The 18,214-nt window shown below is 41.4% G+C and overlaps 3 protein-coding genes across 8 annotated transcripts in view; all 3 read left to right on the top strand.

The window, feature by feature from the left end:
* The first annotated feature begins 380 nt into the window (after positions 1-380).
* Positions 381-3,094, top strand: LOC117758080 (histidine triad nucleotide-binding protein 3-like). The gene is made up of 5 exons (XM_034579433.1): positions 381-504; positions 941-1,058; positions 1,651-1,720; positions 1,998-2,124; positions 2,778-3,094. Exons 1-5 carry the CDS (start codon positions 412-414, stop codon positions 2,829-2,831), a joined length of 462 nt encoding a protein of 153 aa, XP_034435324.1. The 5' UTR covers positions 381-411; the 3' UTR covers positions 2,832-3,094.
* A 434-nt stretch (positions 3,095-3,528) lies between these two features.
* LOC117758082 (histidine triad nucleotide-binding protein 3-like) lies at positions 3,529-5,427 on the top strand. Of its 3 annotated transcripts, none has more exons than XM_034579438.1 (5): positions 3,529-3,773; positions 3,851-3,968; positions 4,184-4,292; positions 4,409-4,535; positions 5,064-5,427. In XM_034579438.1, exons 1-5 carry the CDS (start codon positions 3,699-3,701, stop codon positions 5,109-5,111), a joined length of 477 nt encoding a protein of 158 aa, XP_034435329.1. In that variant the 5' UTR covers positions 3,529-3,698; the 3' UTR covers positions 5,112-5,427. The 3 variants fall into 3 exon arrangements, with proteins under 3 accessions (XP_034435329.1, XP_034435332.1, XP_034435331.1); XM_034579441.1 differs by having other exon boundaries at positions 4,474-4,535; XM_034579440.1 differs by having other exon boundaries at positions 4,223-4,292.
* A 1,136-nt stretch (positions 5,428-6,563) lies between these two features.
* ppp1r13bb (protein phosphatase 1, regulatory subunit 13Bb) overlaps positions 6,564-18,214 on the top strand; it is a 28,778-nt gene continuing 17,127 nt past the window's right edge. The window contains exons 1-5 of one of the 4 annotated variants that reach the window (XM_034579436.1): positions 6,564-6,966; positions 7,241-7,399; positions 14,004-14,151; positions 15,300-15,419; positions 16,216-16,286. In XM_034579436.1, the coding sequence (XP_034435327.1) occupies positions 7,391-7,399; positions 14,004-14,151; positions 15,300-15,419; positions 16,216-16,286 (348 nt within the window). In that variant the 5' untranslated portion in view covers positions 6,564-6,966; positions 7,241-7,390. Of the gene's footprint in view, positions 6,973-7,240; positions 7,400-14,003; positions 14,152-15,299; positions 15,420-16,215; positions 16,287-18,214 lie in introns of all 4 variants that reach the window. The other 3 variants (XM_034579435.1, XM_034579434.1, XM_034579437.1) reach the window with 3 other exon arrangements.

The following is an 18,214-nucleotide window of genomic DNA, read 5'->3' on the forward strand; positions in this document are numbered from 1 at the left end:
TATTCAGACTATATTATTCAAAAAAACTAAAAGAGGAATAAATAAACAATAAAAAAAAGACATAAAAAGTTAGATATTAAAGTGAAAGCAATTCAGAGAAAGTAAATTAGTAAATAACTAAATCTAGGGGTGGATGCTATTTTATCTTAATTTCTTTACTATTTATCGTAATTTGTGAGTCATACACCAGCTGATTGGTAACTGTGACAGTTAATACCAATAACAAGTTTAACTTTTATCAATGTAAAGTTAACTTTTTTGCTTCTAAAATGTATATTTCATTAAAGTAACAAGTGTCACTGAGCTGAAACCTCCACAACCACTTTTTGATATGATTTTCATCCATCTTCGCAGACATAGACGATCTTCGTCGCGTGTGCTTCCTGGATGGAACCATAGACTGGACGGAACATGGCGAGAGGAGAATCAGACGCTGTCGCAGAAACTTGTGTTTTCTGTTTAATCGCCAACGATCGGGACAAAGAAACGGAAATTATCTCCGAGGTACAAACATTTTAGATCCAAGCAAAGTGACAAAGCTTTCTTCGGGACACAGTTTTGGACAAATAAGCAACCGCAGTGTGAAGAGGAAGTGAAACTACCCCTGGATACTATGACTGGTGTGGATAAACATGTGCATATCCATCGATATTGATAATTATCAGGATACATGTCACATGATTATTTATTTTATGTTTTAAAATTGATTTTTGCTCCTGAGCGAAGGTTGTGGTTTTAAACATCAGCAGAGAATGACCAGCACTTGAAAAACATTATTATTATGATTATCGTTATAACGGTTTTATTTTATTTGAAATTAACAGTATCACAAAGTTTATACGAGTTAGTTCAAATAACAGATGGCTGTGTGTGTGTGTGTGTGTGTGTGTGTGTGCGTCTGTGTGCGCGCGCGCGCGCGTGCGTGTGCGTGTTTTCACAGAACGAGTGGATGGTGTGTTTCAGGGACATTGACCCTGCTGCTCCTCACCACTACCTGGTTGTACCCAGACAGCACATATGCAGCTACTTGTCACTGCACAGCGGACACATCGACCTCAGTCAGTGACCTATAATCTGTTTGTTTGTGTGTCTTTTTTTAATTTGTTAGCAGGATGAGACAAAAACTGCTAAACAGATGAGAATGGAGCCTGCGGCCTGAGAAGAAGCCATTACATTTTAGTGTGGATGTGGATTAAGGGGCGGATCCAGGAATTGTTATTCAGTTTCTTTAACTATTTTTTATGGCAAGTAAATAATGTAAACATGTAATTATTATTAACCATAAACTTGAATATTAATAACTGTACAAAAAAATAAAACACAATAACAGCTACATAAACACACATACGTACATACAGAAATTTGTTTCTGTGTCATGTCAACTAATTTGGTCCATCCCCTCTTTGGATTGCAAGAGGGAATTTGAATTAAGAAAATAAACATGTTTTTTCTGTAAAATGTAAACATAACCGTACATCTTTTCTGCATTGTTCATTCTTTTAAATAAAAGAAGGGATATTGGTACATATTAACAAACATAGAGGCAGATACCACTGTCTGTGAAAGGCTCATACCAGGTAATATGAACAGCCAAACGTCAGTAGGATACTGTTTAATCAGAGCGTTACTGACGAGTCCTGTCTCCAACAGTTGAGAGGATGGCTGAAATGGGGAGAAATGTACTACGAGACCAAGGGATCACTGATATGACGGAGACAAGGTGGGTGGAGACAGCTAGAGTGTGTGTGTTACGTCATTCCAAATGAACACAAGGGATGAATAAATACTTTTGCTTTATGTATTTTAAATGAATATGATTCATTTAAATGTATGATGAACCTTTAAACTCCAAACTAATGTAAACCATATGAGTGTAACTTAAATTCAAAGTCTGCTCTCTGGTGAGGTTTTTCATTCCTCCTCTGGAATCTTAGAAGCTGCACTTTGACTTGCTCGTCAATTTGCTGATAACCGCGCTGATGTGTTCGGCTCCACAGGCTGGGCTTCCACAAACCGCCCTACATCTCAGTGGCTCACCTCCACCTCCACGTGCTCGCCCCCACCAGCCAAATCTTAGAATACATGGATTATAAATTCATACCAGACACCAGCTCTTTTATTACTGTGAGTACTGGGGACGAGCTGTTCCATCACACCTTATTTCATTGATCCTCTCAGTGTTCTTCTGTATTCAACATTAATTAAATTCAGTTTCATTTATTGGCACCTCATCACATCTTAAATTATCTCAAAGCACATTACATAGTAAGCTTGAGACCTTTATATAATACTAATAATTCATATTTTTTTATATTTTATTATATATTTTGTTTCGTTCACTTGTTTCTAAATGTGTTTTATATGTGTCTCAGCTACACGGTATGTACACACAGTCTCTATTTTGTACGAGAGCAGCATCACGCAGATGCACGTAGACACTGGGAATGTGTGCAAATTTACAAACCCATTTGTACGTGTGTATATGTACTTTTTGTTTATTATGTTTTTTTGAACAATTTGACTTCCATATATGTACTCATTACCATACCTGCTATGGTTGAGGCTGCTGTATTTCTCATGGAAACAATAACAAAGCATGATTAAAAAATGATTAATAATATTAATAGTAGTGATGATAAAAATGATGATAATAAATGCTAGGCCTACGTTACGTAAATGCAGATACTGGGCTATATTCAGTAACTTCAGTGTATGTCCGTATTGTATTCGGACAATCTTTCTACGCCGTGGTTGAGTAAACTAATTTGTCTTTGCAGGAAGAACATCTATGCAAGCAGCTACAAAACATCTTCACTACTGCAGAGCACTGAAAGGCATTTAAGGATGTTTAAAGATGGTTTTTAATTACTACCTGTTTGTTGTGTGTATTTTATGGAACACAGATTTATTTAAGAATACAGGATGCACCATGTATGCATATGATCATTTGAAATAGCTTTGGTAATAAAGCTTCTATGAGGCAAAAAGCTTCTGGTGTAAACATCACCTCAAGGCCGTCATCATATCACTTTGTGTTGTTCTTTAAAGATGTGTATTGCTTAAAAATGCTTTGCTCAAGTAATGAATTCTTTTTTAAATCACGTTCGCGATTTTTTTTTACATTTAGGCTAAAAACATGGTGTAAATGAACTTGTTTCGAGTCTTTTTTGGAATGTCGGGGCTTACGGACACTTGGATGACACCACAGGAGCAGTATGGAGGCAGGTTTTTTTCTGTTGTTTGTTACATTTGAAGAATAGGTCACCATTGACTTCAATTGTATTGGATTTGGCTGCAACACTGTTTACCCCTGAGACTCCAAAAGGGTTTTGTGGACTCAAACACTTCACCCTTCCTCCACCGGCATAGTGGTGAATAGATAATGAGTGAATTTCCAATGTCTTTAAATGCTAACCGAGGTGCACTTGAAGGTGGAAATCTGATAATTTCCCAGGCAGTTTACATAAATCATAATCAATCGCAACAAATAAAAATAAAAAACTCCCACTTTTGGCACTTTATTCTTCTGGATGTCTGACATTGTTTAGAACTCAGAAGATACATTTTACGTGGTGTCCATGAACGCAGCAGTGGACAGGCTCGATGACCTGTATTTCCGCTGACGTCACAGCAGCAACAGACACGCCCAGCTGTTTCACTTCGACCTGAGTGACCAAACCGTGACTTTAAAACCAGTCATGGAGTCTGAGGAGGACGTCTGTTCCTTCTGCCGCATCGGGGACAACGACACGGACACAGAGATCCTGCTGAGTGTAAGTACAGACATTACCGACAACTTACTGACACGCTCCACAACATCTGGACCCACCCCACGTCTGTCCCCGAGCAGGACGAGCAGCTTCTCTGTTTCCGTGACGTGAAGCCTGGAGCCACTCATCACTACCTCATCGTTCCCAGGATGCACATCGACAACTGTAAAGCTCTGCAGGGAACCGACGTCCCTCTAGGTCAGTGGCGGTTCTAGCTTATATAGAACCCCCCCATATATATATATATATATACCATTTACCATAACTGTGAAGATGAGATTCCAGTTATTATTCCGTAGTAGCTGGATATCACTGAATCAATATCAAGTTTCTACTAAAAAGCAAAAGTGTACCTGAGATGCTGTCCCTTAGAATCAGATGATCATTTTACTCTCTTATTAAGCATTTATTGGTTTGTATGAATGGGCCATATTTGATGTGTTTGTTGATAGTGGAGCAGATGGAAAAAATGGGAAGGAGTATACTGGAGAAGAATAAAGTCAGCGACCTGGATGACGTCAGGTGAATCCTCTCCCCTGGTCTCTACCATCAAATCAATAAATGGCTCCTCAAGTCGTGTCAGTAGTGAACTGCTTTCATTTACAAAGTTCTTTCGACCCCACGTTGAATCTTTGCAGGATGGGTTTTCATATTCCTCCGTTCTGCTCCGTCCCACACCTCCACCTCCACGCTCTGGCTCCAGCCAGTACGATGAACTTCAAGTCACAGCTGCACTACGGGCCACAGTCTCACTGGTTCATCACAGTGAGTGTTACTGTTCTGTATAGAGGCTCCCAACAAAATATCATTTATTTACTTAGTGTAGCACTTAAACACAATTGATTATTTCTAGTAAATAAAATAAAAAATCATAGTGATTAATGATATTAGCAGTTCCATTAATCACATAATTGGGTAGCTACAAAAAGCCCATCTTTTTATCCTAAATGCATTTAAACGTGTAAAGTTCATTTAGAAATCAACAATTGCCTATTTTTACTTTTTCCATGTCCTGATGTGATTTTTTTTATTATATCCCAAGTCATTGCAAATTGTCACTGTAATTATTAACTCCAGATTTTGTTTTTATAAATACCTTATAATAGTTATAAATATTTGGTAATTGTTTATTCTCTAAGCTCCTTTGATGGTTTGAAAACCAAAACTATCCTTATGATCGCTTCATTTTTTTCCTTCTGTATAATGTGATTTATGAGAACTTTAAGTTGGCTCTATCCACTGAACCAAAGTATTGTGAAAACTGTATTAGTTCTGGTTTCTGCTCTGTTGCAGGTAGATAAAGTGCTGTCTCAGCTGAAGACTCGCGGGAAGGTCAAATGAAGAGACACAAAGCATCAATGTTTACATGTTATTTCCTGTCATGTAGCTTCGCTCATTTTAATTTGAAATCACTTTTCTATCTGACTCAACATTGTTTTTTATTAATGAGTTTAAATGATGCGTAGTCGTCCGCACTGCTGGTTGATTCCGTTGGTGAAAGCTGGAAAAGGTCGACCTTTCCGTGCACCATCAAATGCCATTTGGTGTGACTATCAACACATCAACGAGGGGAGAATTACATCTTATCAGATAATTATATATCTATCTGATATCTTCATGGTTTGAAAATCCCATATTAGAAGCGATTTAATTGTTTGTCTTTTTTTACCATAAATGTGTTCTTCAGAAAGGAAAATTGAACAAACCTCACAAACCTGTTGTCAGTTTTCTTTGTTTCTTTGTTTTTATGAAGTATGTCAACTGCTTATACTTTTATAAGTGTTATAACCTGTCTGATGCACTGAGATAAATGTCTCCTAATATTATAATATTATTAATAAAAGCTCTTGAGAAGCTGCAACTCATGTGATCATCTCTGATAAAGCCTTTACACCACTTTACAGACACTGGATGGAGTGTTTGCAGCTGTGTATTCCAGTCAAAAAAAAATGCAGAAATCCAATATGTTAAAACAATTGGGCTCAACATAGTTTCCGTTTTATCAATATGCTCATGTTACAACAGTTTGGTACAGAACACTGTCAGTTCTCTCTTTTTGCCACTTGATGCCACTGGTGTAACTTCAAACTCAGACAGAGGCCAATAGCTTTTGTATTATGGAGGTAATGACCTCATATGCAGCAACAGGCCTCAAACGATGACTTTATCCTTTGTTGCACATTTAAAAGTGGGAAAACAGGAAAACATGAAAATCTTTACATGCTGTCATTTGCAAACAACCCATACTTCAAACCTTGTATGCCTCTTGTGCAGAAGGGGTCCAATGATCAGAGCCTGGTTTGTTCTTTAGGACCTTGTTTTAAAACAACAGAGACTTATCCTTCCTTTTGCAGCTCCCACTGCCACTTCACTTGTGTATACATGAGATGTGTATATTGCAGAGATATTGTACACATCTCTATATATTTTAATGTTGTATTGTAGTTGAGAGCCAGGATCACACCATAGACTCTATATGGATCACCACATATAGACTGTGTATGGATCACCACATATAGACTGTGTATGGATCACCACATATAGACTGTGTATGGATCACATCATAGACTATGATCCCGGTTTGATCCAGACACAGTCTCCGGTGGGATCCATACACAGTCTTTGGGTGTATGGATCCCACCATATACTGTGCATGGATCACACCGGAGACTGTGCATGGATCACACCGGAGACTGTGCATGGATCACACCGGAGACTGTGCATGGATCACACCGGAGACTGTGCATGGATCACACCGGAGATCACCGTGACGTTTCACTCTTGACCGAGCGACGTTAACGCGTCGCTGCTGCCGCTGCGGTGTGGCCCCGCCCCTCCCCTCCGTCAACAACTGGAACCCAGCTATTTGTACTTCCATCGCTAGCCCGCTCACAGCGACCCAGCCGCGGAGGAAATCACCGTCCCGGGCGGACATGTTGTCGTGCTCGCTTGCTTGAGACCCACACCGTCGACAGTCGGTGCCGATGTGCGCCCAGACCCGGCGCAAGGAGCCACGGAGAGCGGAGAGATCGGCCCGCACAGCGTCCTCTTATCGCCGCCGCTCAAGCAGCTAACGCGGCTAACACTTGACTGGAGATCAAGCTAGCTGGCTGGCTGACAGCTGGTCCGGCTAGCTCCGCGTCCTCAGCACCCCCGTGGATTTACTCGCTGCAACAATGACTTGTCTCTGACAGTGGTGAGTGTAATTACTGTGTAATGACGTGTTATCACTGAGCTGTTGTGTACCGCTTGTTGGTTTTTTTGTTGCCTGCTTTGCGAGCTAGCTAAAAGTGAGAGTAACCGTCGGCTTGTTTGTAGCAGCAGCTGCACGGAGCCACGCCTGGGCCATTTAAACCATCGTTTACGGTCGCTGTTTACATCCGGTGTTGCCTCGACCAGCCAGCGCTTAATACACTGACAGTGTCCGGTGTTGTAGCAGCTAAACACGAGATCACTGTTTGGGTTCACAGAGAGGACTGAGGCCCAGCTGGTTGTCACACTGGTGGAAGCAGAACCCATTTACAGACAAGGTGGGTCTGTGCAGACTCTGCGGTGAAGCGGGTGAACAGAACCGACCAAGTGGCCCATGCCCTTAGATTTGACCTGCCACAGCTGCCAATATGATGCCGGTAAGTGCACACACACATACAACCCCTGCAGCCCTGAGGCATGAGAAAATGATTGATTGTCATTTATTATTATGAGATCAGTACCTTCAATAGCTGCTGGTTGTTTAGCCCAAGATGGGAAACTGCCTGGTGTCCCTCTCCTCACACGAGCAGCAGCAAGAGGAGTGTGTAATCTCAGGCATTTGGGATTATACATCATTTACTTGTGATAGTCGTGTGTTTCCTCAGCGTGAAATCATAAAAGGACCAGGTGCACATGAAGGGGGACGGTTCGGTATCCTGACAATCCGTGTTCACCACGTTCACACGAGATAATCCGTCCATTTGCCTTCCCCGCCGCCGCCGCCGCGCTAATCTACTGTGTAAGTGAGATCAGTTCCCGAAAGCTTAACTTTATCTCACTACGTGCCTTTATCTGCGGCACAGTGTCTCTGGGACGTGAGGCCATATAGCTGCAGGACTTAGGTTTTCTCATGTAGATGGTTACAGTGCCTGCTTGTCACAACTGGACGAACAGAGATTATGGTCTATCGTCTATATGCTTTTAGCACAAGGAATCTAATGGGTTTTCTTCACAAGATTGAACATGCTTGCAAATATACAAAAATGAGTTTGTGGAATTGCAGTGCTGTGTATGAGAATAGGATGTGTTGACTTCATACTCTCTACTCTCTTTGTAATAACAATGACGTGAATGGCACTCACACACAAAATCACATTTAAATTCACTAGATCTAGATTTTCTGCACACAATTGCACACACTCATAAACATCATTCCCATAAACATGCTTGATTTGTTTCATCAAGATCCTTAAATCTTCTTTGAAAATATCCTGAATCTCGTCCCCTGATCTGGATCTCTACCAAAGATGTTTTGGTTTCCCACCTGATCTACATCACATCCTTGCATTAAGTTTAGTGGAAATCCATCCACTAGTTTTTGTGTAATTCTGGTAACAACGCTCTATATTTAAGGCAGTGGGTACAATCAAGAACTATTTTCCATCTGTTGTTTTCCCTGGTGTCATTGTTCAAGACGCTCTGTGTAGCAGAGAATAGAACACCTGAATGGCAACTCTATCGGAGCACCGCTTTGTTGGGTCTTCCTTTGTTAGGTTTAGTGCTGAGAATGCAGCGATAGACCGCAGGCCCCTTTGGCCTTCAGCGATGGGGAACATGGACTTAAAAGCAGGATACGTTTACAGTCGGTTCAGTCAGGTGTCATCATGAACGAACGTGATTCAGTCTCGCGTCAGTTGTGTTTTTAAAAAAAATGATTGGTTGAAAATGCAGTGTCACGAGCACAACTTCGGAGAGTCTATTAAGTTTGCAGGAGTGACTACATAGCACTCGGTATTTGCCGCTGCCACCGATTTCACAGGATTGAGTGCGATGGCAGCCCGGGTGCATGTTTGTACCCTGTGGCACCGACAGGCTATCAGAGTCAAAGAGCCAGTCGGGCAGAGAGGCAGCCCCACCGCGTGCTTGCCTTCTCGCGTGACTCAAGCAGCCAATGAGACCCGGGCAGATCTAGGTCTGTGTGGCTGCGTCGACTAATGCTCTGTTGTTAAGGGGGAACTTCTGAGCTGAGTAGATTGTCAAGTGGCATTAATCTCACACTACGGAGCCGGGCAGCGCGTGACGTACAGGACAAATAAACATTGCATCTTATTGTTGCTTTTCAATTTTTTTGGGGGGGGGGGTTGTGTGTGTGCTGGTTTAGAACGGCCCCATCCAAGCCATGGCAGTAATATCTTAACTCATTTGTTGTTAAAAAGTAATGTCGTAAATTTAATGGATGTGACTGAAGTATTACTTTAAAGTCTTTTCCCCAAAGTCACCACGAACAGATGAAAAGAGCCAGTTATTGATTTATTTAACAGCTCCCACCTGTTCCAGCCTCCCACGTCACCTTTCTTTCTTGTAAAATAAGCATCCATTATTAATAAGATGTTCTTAATGCCGTCCTCTAATGTGCATTTGTCAGCTCTCAATCAAAGAGAAGCATGTTTTTTTAAACAGCTCATTGAATCTTGCATCTTGAATCTGATACTTTCTCATTGTTTTGTCTTATTCTTTTCAAGCTAAAAGAATATAGAATGGTCATAAATATGAATAGAAATACATATAACCTCTATTAGTCTTTAATAGCAAAGCAGCTGTCGTTAGAATTGGGTTTGTGGCTCACACTTGTAGTCCTGAAGCATCTTTTTGAAATTGTCTTTATTTGAAGGAAATGTATTTAGAATTTGATCTGTTGCTCGTTTTCTGCTTGTACAGTAAAACAGCAGCGTCCTAACTCGGCTTACAGAAAACCTGGCAGGTCAGAGGGTTCATTTTTTTTTTTTTTCACTGTCATTTGTCACGTAATGACCTCATCTCTCCTCCATATGGTTCAGTGCCATTTTTAGCCAGATGGGCAGCGTTCGGCATATTTGGGCTGCGTGAACTGTCCAGATTACACAGCACTTTCTGTTTAGTCAAAGGCAACCTGCTCGTGTCCTCAATGAATGGGACGATTAAGTGTTTTGTGTGCTCACGACAGATGACTCAGCAAAATCATGCCTAATTCTGCTCATAATGTGATGGTGAATTTAATTTGGGAAGAATTATTTTACTGCTCCATTTTTTTTTTTTTTGTCGAATAAGTTTAGGAGTTCCATTTGTCCTTGTTTGTTTTTAGTCTGTGCCGTTTTGAGAAATGTTTTGCGTTAAAGTTTGTGCTCTCAGGAAACACTATTGCATTAGATCTGTCTTCCCTGTGCTCTGCCTTCTCGTGAGTGAATGAGTGACAGGGCTGGTGAGAGGAAATGACTGTGTGAGTCATCCTACTAGAAGATCGGACCAGTCAAGCATCCCTCTCCCTCTCAGAAGTTAAATGATAAATGCCCCTACCTCCACGTGATGCTCACTCAAGCGTTACACATCAGGCACGACAGACCATGTGTTTCTAGTCGTGTTTGGCCAACACAAAGTGGACAGATGATCCCTGTCTTGAGTCTACTTGATAGTGTCCTGACCTGCCCGCCAGTCACAGCTGTGGTCAAACTGCTCTCGACTAGTTGTTGGTGTTGCAGCCACTTGCACATCCCGGGGACACTCCTCCAATAGGACGACTTGCTGGCGTCCACCCCCTCCTCCCACACCCGCCAACCTGACTCCCTCTCTCTCTCTCTCTCTCTCTCTCTCTCTCTCTCTCTCTTGCTGTTTGTTTCTCTCCCTCCCTTCTTCCCCTCCCTTCCTGAATCTCACATCCAGAAAGTGTTTTTTTTTCTTCTCCCAAGTCTCCTCCGCAGCACTTTTCTAACGCGCACGCCGCTTTCGGCTTCAGAGGTTGGCTTGGCATGGCGTAACTATTAAGTCCCGCAAAAGCGGCGGTGCTACGATGAAGAGGTTTGTGACCATAGTGTTGCGTGGCCTCGTCAGCCTCTCCAAGGAGAACCCCATTTGGGCAAAGGAGCACCACCGGCTGCCGAAGAAGGAGATCAGGAGGAAGCGGAGGGCGATCAAGAGAGCCAAGAGCATGGGTAGACGCAACTTAGTGAGGGCGGTTTGTATTTCTTCAGAGGTCAGCAAGCTGAGCCACTGGAGTTTCTATATTTCTGCATGTTCACTCTTTGGACATATATGTTTCTATCGATGCAGAGTTATATTTGATAATATTCTATGTGGGCTGTCTGCGATTGTTTCCCTTAGGCACAAATTTGCACTTCATCGTGTTTGATTGGTTGAATGCTTGTGATGATTGAAAGTTTATTTTCAAGGACATTTAGTAGTGCCATTACATTTAGTTTGCCATTATGTTTTATTTTATTTTTTACTTTACATTTTCTAATGTATGTTATTTTGTACATTGAACATGATTGTATATAAGTGTGCACAATTTGCCCCCTACACTAATTTCATATATCTTAGAATTTTCACAGGAAAAAATTTAAATAATGGCATCAGCGTTATCTGTGTTCAGACTGGCCTCATTGGGATCTGTTGTATCTTGTTATGCAGCTGCTTGCACGCCAATATAACTTGGGGATTAGCAAAGTAATTATCAGTAAAATATGGACATAACAGCATATTTACATATATAAATGTGCTTTTTTTTGCTATTAATGCTCTTGCACATCAGGTCCCAAAAGTGACTTCCATCACTAGTCTCTGGACATAGACAAAAGCAGCATGCGCTGAGGGATGGTGTGGTATGGATGGTTGTCTGTTGGATTTGCCTAAAGAGATGACATTTGCTTCGACTCCAGCACCATTTCATTACTGTCAGTTTTTGCCTAAATGTGAGCTGTTACAATCCTCATTAGCTGAGTGGAAGTTGCACAAATGATCTTATTGTTCCCGTGGTGCTGCTGCAGAAAATGTCAATTAATAACAAAGCTGCGTCATTACAGAGGATGAGTCACTTTGTCTCGGAGAAAGTGCAGGATTCATAATCCATAGGCATCTCGGTGACCACAGCTAGATTATTTATGACAGTGGTATAGATGCTGATAAATATTATAGAACTGCAGATGCACCCTGAGGCCACATACACTGTCACACACATCGCTGCTCTGCACTGAAGTGCCTTCTAAAGTGTGCTTGTGTAAAATAGTGCAGGTAATACTTTTTAAATATTTGTTTTTCATTAAGAAAAGTCGATTTGAAAGAATCATCGCGTCCCTGAAAATTGAACGACCCTTGAAAAAGGAGTCATTTGTCAAACGCTGTTTGTTGGTGATTGAATTTTTGCCCTTTTGCAGGTGTTTTTTTCTTTGTTGCAATTTTCCATCGATTTAGTTTGAAGCTGTCGGCTAAAGTTCAACACTATGAGCCATATGTTGACAAACTGGTGTGTTCATTAGACTAGATGGTCATTAAGGGATTCAGACGACATTTATGTTTAATTTAAATTACTTGTATAGTCACTGTGAAGTTTGAATCACAGTTACTTTGGTTCAAAATCAAACCTGTTCAACCAAATTCAACTAGTAAACCATTAACAAGAGATGCTTCTGACATATGGAGAAGATTTCCCCTTTTCTTAATTAACAACTGGATGAAACCACATGCAACTTGCAAAAGGCCACAACAACTCACATTTTTATCTGAACACATTTGAACATCCCTCCAAAATGCCTGGCTTTGTTATTGATTTTCCATTTCGGGTCTCTGCTCATCACAGATCTGTTGTTGTGCAGTGACACTCCACTGTAGTGAAACAGGAAGGCACACCTCAACCCCCTGCAGTGCTTTGTGCTAGAGAAAACAATGAAAATCTGTCTGCTACTCCATTAATCCATTTGACTGGCTCTCACCTGCCATGGACCCAAATTACACGAGAAAACATGCTTTTTATTTACTGTTCTTCTCGTTTGGTTTGTTTTCTTTATTCAACCAAATTGTTGATTAATTTCAACGGAGGGTCCTATTTTAGTTTTACCAAGAGACAAGTTGCCAAATGATGAAAATGAATTCATTGGTTTACATTTTTTTTCACGACTTACAGGATTAAATAAAATATTAAACCCAGGGAGTCAGGACTTTGCCAAGACTGAATCTTCTTAGATATGTTTTTATCAGCTCGGACCATCTGGATTTGGGGATTTTATTTCTTCCTTTTTTGCCTTCCTCCAATTTCCTCCTTTAGGAGATATGTTGGAGGTTTTGGAACTTGTGTGTGTGTGTATGAGATTACATACACACTTGCTGATAGAGAATTCATTCATCATCAATTCATAGTCGTATAACCAAAAATGTAGTTTCTGTGTTTGAATATGAGAAGCTGCAGCTCATTTTAAATGCCTTCATTGACAAATTCATCTGTTGCCAAATAGTGGTCCAGACATTATTAAAGGTGATAATAATTTGTAAAATATTGCAGTTTAAATCATAATACTAATATTGGATATTTTCAAACTGTTTATTGATTTCCAGTCGACTGGTATGATTAATTGAGGAATCATCTCAGACCTTATATTCAAACTGAGAATGCAAACTAGACAGGCAGTGCCATATGGATCAGTCCAAAGGTCTTCTGTATTTTGCAGCTACATTTCCTTGTGACGCCTATATACTAGTTTACTGAGATTGTGTTGTATAGTCTGATAATTACAGGTACAAAGTTCACTTATATGCTCCATGTGCTACCTCCAGGCTTTTACCTTCAGCCATTTAGCAGCTTCCATTTATACTGTATATGTGTAAATGTGGTTTATCATTTAGAATTTAGATCTTTAGTTCCCCTTCATTTCCACAGAGTCAACAAGTCTTGAGCGTTATTAGTTGAGAACCGACAAAGGTGGTCTTTGCTCTTACTGTTTAAGTGATTGAAGTCAGAAGCATGTGAGGGCTTGCATTGCTATGTGTTGCCTCTCTGTGTATGTTCAACACTATGGCAGGCCTTAGTCATATAGAGCAGAAATGTGGCAGGCACAGGCACGAGTCCACCAGCAGCTCCAAACTAATAACAGGCTGGTGGACAGAAAAATGTAGCATAACCAGCATGTGCCACTGTGCTTATGTTTTCACGAGTTTTGTTCATGATGTAATGTGATGTCAAATACCTTTATTTAAAGTCAGTGGGATCATTGATCATCCTCATTATTCCTCTTCCAGATGATATTGACAGTGTACCTCAGTGATGGGGAACAGGCCGTGACTGAGGTGCCCATCACCCCTGAGACGACGTGCCGCGACGTGGTCGAGTTCTGCAAGGAGCCCGGCGAGAGCGGCTGCCACCTGGCTGAGGTCTGGAGAGGCAACGGTAAGAACCGGATGAAGGTGTGCCGCTTGCTATGGAGCCTGTTTATCTGAAACTCAGAATGCCACTTGTTCAGTGCTGTGTTAAAGAGAATGAACAGAGGGTGTCATAAAGGAATGCGTGAAGGTGAAGCAATCTGAAACTCTATTATCACAGAGCTTGACACCTCACTCACAAGCGCCAGAATGTAATTTTGTGAAGCACTAGCCTTTAGCTTTCCTCATTAACGTAAAAAGAACCACTCTATTAAAGAAAGTTCAGGAGCAGAACGGGGCCATGCTTGATTCCTTGATTGGAAGAAAATCACACAGAAGCTCTTGAGAAGAAAAGTGTGTTTTTTAAAAAATAGATTTTTTCCGCTTCTGTTATCAGATTAGCGCGAACCTCTTGAAGTAGAATTTTGGTTGGTCAGAAAAGGGTTACGTGCCAGTACAAACCACACTGTCACAACAGATTCCACTCAGCCCCAACGAATTGGTCCCGTCGCCGTCATCGTGCTGACAAGCCCGGTGTTATCAGCGTTTTTCTGCTGTGGGGGCCACTCCTCCACTGAAAACAACGTCCCAGCCAAGAGCTTTATTAACCCGCGTTATGCAATCGTGTTCGGCTGGTGTCTGACAATGCGGCTGTCGGCCCCCGAAACCTCCTAAAACCTCTCTGTCTTTGTGTTGGTCTCTTTGTCTCTCGGCCTCTCTGAGCCCACAGCGCTCTGTCCTCTTGAAATGCCCAAAATAACTTTTCTTTGAAACCCTCATCCAGAAAGTCATACGCACAAACGGCTGGTAGCAGAAATTGGCTCAGATAAAAAGTATCCAGTAGTTGGTGTTGTTAAAGTGATTGTGATGAAACAGATAATAGACAGTAGAGCGCACACACACACTCCCTTCACTGACATGCTGCTGTGTTTGAGGCACCTGTACTGTGGTTTAGTTAATTTTATCAAGCAGTATTAAACTTACAAACCTTATGTCGAAACCATAAAAATGGGACAGTCTAGTTGCGACGATGTGACGCAATCTGTCTATCAGCCTCTGAAGGATTTAGCCCCTGACCTTAGACACAACTACAGAATGTCCCTTTGACTTATTTAATGTGTAAGTGTCTAATTAATCAGGTTATTCTCCCTCGCTTAACTTCTGTGTCCCCCTCAGAGCGAGCCATCCCCTTCGAGCACATGATGTACGAACACCTGCAGAAATGGGGGCCTCGGAAACAAGAGGTCAAGTTCTTCCTCCGGCACGAGGATTCACCAACGGAGAGCAGCGATCAAGGTGCGTACTGGCTGGAGGTTTCCCTGTCAGCTGTGTCGTCTCTCTCTGAAGGAGAATGGAAGGTTGGCTGCTGCTCAGCTACAGATGCTGCTGTCAGTGTTTGTTTTTCTCCTTGTCTCACCCTGGTATCGCTCGTCTTTCCTGACCTGGGTTAAAATCAAACCATGTGTGGTGTTTGTTCTTTCTTTGAACCGAGTCGTAACAGTACACATACTCCAAACATCCTTTTTTATGTGGTATGCTTTTGTAAAAACAGTTTAAAAGGATATCAAAGACGAAGAATCAAGGTGTCATTGATGCTTGATGGGGCATGTCGAAGGAATAAATCCTCGCACACACAAATCGCATTAACACAAATCTTTTTGTGTTTGTGTTTGGATGAAGTTTAGCCACATAAAAAGCCAGGTGTGAAATGCAGCCAATCCTAAAATCCTTCACCCTAACCACATCTGTACAAGATCAGAGACTCACTATGATGCATAATTTTTCTTTGAATTTAGTTGAAGTCAATGTTTGTGTAGATTATTATTTTTTTTTTTCAGAAATATAGCACAACTGGCCAGTTTTCTATCATTCCCTGTGTCCTTTACATCATTTATTCTCCTCTCTCCATCAACTTTGGGTTGTGTGGCTTCAGTCAGCAGTGCTCTTCCCAGTTCTCAAATCTGTCTGTCATGTGCAATCATGTCAGTGAAATTTCAAACTATTCCTGACAATGGTTCAATCCGCTCGTCTGTGTGCACTCGTCTGTCTCTGCCCGGCCCGTGTTTGTGACGCTGACTGTTTCTTTTTGCAGGGAGTCAGCAGTCTCAGGATCAGACGAGTCGCAGGAGTGGAAACACTGGAGAGAAGCACAATGAGAACGGGGTGAGACTTCATTAGCGTTTTCTAAGTGATGTTTAAATAGAAATGGACTTGAAGGAAGCACGTCATTTGGGTCCCCTCTTTTCATTGATGGGTTTGGGTTAATGTCACAAGCTGTGTTTTGACTACAGGAGCAAGGAACCTTTGCAGGAACCCTTTGCTTTTCCACCACAGGGACCATGGTTTACAATATATTACAGGGAAATCTTTATACCCCTAAAGAAATCTGTGTTCGCAGGGTAACACGGGTACATTCTAGCTGGTGTTATGACATTTAAAAGTGGTGTCTAGTTGGTTTATCCTTGTGCATCACAATAATGACATATAACTCATTGTGTCTGTGGATATATAATGATTCTGATATGAAGCTGGTGTTTGACAGTGGCCTCACAGTCCCTGGTGTCAGCAGATTCCATTTCCAGACTTGGTCAGTGTTTTTCTTCCAGGTACATGTTCTTCTTTAGCTTCGGGATCAGTGTGCTAAGAGAGGCGAGTGTCTCTGATAAGAGCAGCCTCTGGCGTGGCACCCTTTCTCTCTCCAACCATCTGTCCCAGATTTCACAATACAAAGTGTTGCGGTCAAGGAATCGTAACTAATTCCACCTTGAGGGTGGAGGGTCTAGTCCAGCACAGCAGGGGATGGAGGGGTCGTGCTGTTTGTTTTTAAGGAAAAGATTCTAGCAGTGAAGCACAAGAGTAGTCAGAAGCCATTCCTTTTATTATTCTGAAAATCCAATCTTTTGAGCCTAGTCTTGAGTTAATACATATTTGTATTGATCAAAATATCAGCTATTGATCCACTCTCCAAGCCAAACTCTCTGTTGAGTGGCTAACTGCCAGTATCGTGCTACTAACCTATTAAAACCTACACATTGTCATGACAGGGAAAGACATCTATTTTATCATCATTCATTCACTCAGAGTGAAACTTGATCAGCTGCATGACTGGCTCCCCATGACCTCCCAAGTGCTGAGGCTCGTATGTGTCCGAGTTTCTTCCTAATATCTGATTTAGAGGATTATACCAGTCGGCCTGCTGGATGATATAACAGGTCCTAAGAGGATCATTGCTTTGGCTTTTCCACGGGCTGCTGCCCAAACCCTAGGGGCTCTCTCTCTCCACCGAGCAGAGCAGATCATCCTCTGAGAGCGACGCTGCCTCGTAAAGAGCAGAGGTGCCTCAAGGGAATGATCGCACCCAGTTTCCATTATTTCTCAATCACAATTTTAGCTTCCATAATTGATGACTACAGCTTATTGGCAGCACTGAAGCATCTCATTTTATTTGACAACCACAAAATTAATAAAAAATAAAAAAAACGTAACGATTTAAAATTATTACTGCTCAAATGTTTTAACAATCTGATGGTGGAACAATTATGTGTTATACCTCCTCCCTTTTCTTACACAATGTATATGTAGTATATCAGTATATATTGATCCTTTGTTATATTGCTATTAATGAAAATCATATTGTGATAATTATTAATATTATTTTTATTGCCCAGGCTTATAACTCACAAATAAATCCTGAAAATATTAGCATAAATCATAAATAAATAAATATCTCTATTTCCTCACAATACGGCATGTGACACAATAAGTAATAATATGATAATATGACCATTTTAGCCACATTAAATTAGTTGTGTACAAATTTATACAGCAAGTAGACCGGAACCCCCCCCACCACCCCTCTAAAACCTCTGTGGCCTTCGTCCTTTTTGAAAACGTTAGCAAACACGTCACAACTCATGAAGTCTGAGCTTTTGGAAAATTCTGCATTCATACGGACTCTTATTGTGAAAATGGTAAACACGACCCCATTCGAAGGCAGCAGCTCACTCTCTCTGTCCATGGTCTGCTTAGTTGGGTGTTTCTCCAACTCTCTCCATCACTGTCTTTGTGTGTGCGCGTGTGTGCCAGTTTGT

This window comes from Hippoglossus hippoglossus, chromosome 24 (assembly GCF_009819705.1).
Source record: "Hippoglossus hippoglossus isolate fHipHip1 chromosome 24, fHipHip1.pri, whole genome shotgun sequence".
In the NCBI taxonomy this organism is placed as follows: Eukaryota; Metazoa; Chordata; class Actinopteri; order Pleuronectiformes; family Pleuronectidae; genus Hippoglossus; species Hippoglossus hippoglossus.

Excerpts from the sequence above, each read along its gene's own strand:
- LOC117758082 (XM_034579438.1), top strand. The coding sequence starts at position 3,699 with ATGGAGTCTGAGGAGGACGTCTGTTCCTTCTGCCGCATCGGGGACAAC. Across the intron at positions 3,969-4,183 it reads GGGAACCGACGTCCCTCTAG|TTTGTATGAATGGGCCATAT; the intron begins GTCAGTGGCGGT and ends AGCATTTATTGG. Across the intron at positions 4,293-4,408 it reads AGCGACCTGGATGACGTCAG|GATGGGTTTTCATATTCCTC; the intron begins GTGAATCCTCTC and ends GAATCTTTGCAG.
- LOC117758080 (XM_034579433.1), top strand. The coding sequence starts at position 412 with ATGGCGAGAGGAGAATCAGACGCTGTCGCAGAAACTTGTGTTTTCTGT. Across the intron at positions 505-940 it reads AAACGGAAATTATCTCCGAG|AACGAGTGGATGGTGTGTTT; the intron begins GTACAAACATTT and ends GTGTTTTCACAG. Across the intron at positions 2,125-2,777 it reads ACACCAGCTCTTTTATTACT|GAAGAACATCTATGCAAGCA; the intron begins GTGAGTACTGGG and ends TTGTCTTTGCAG.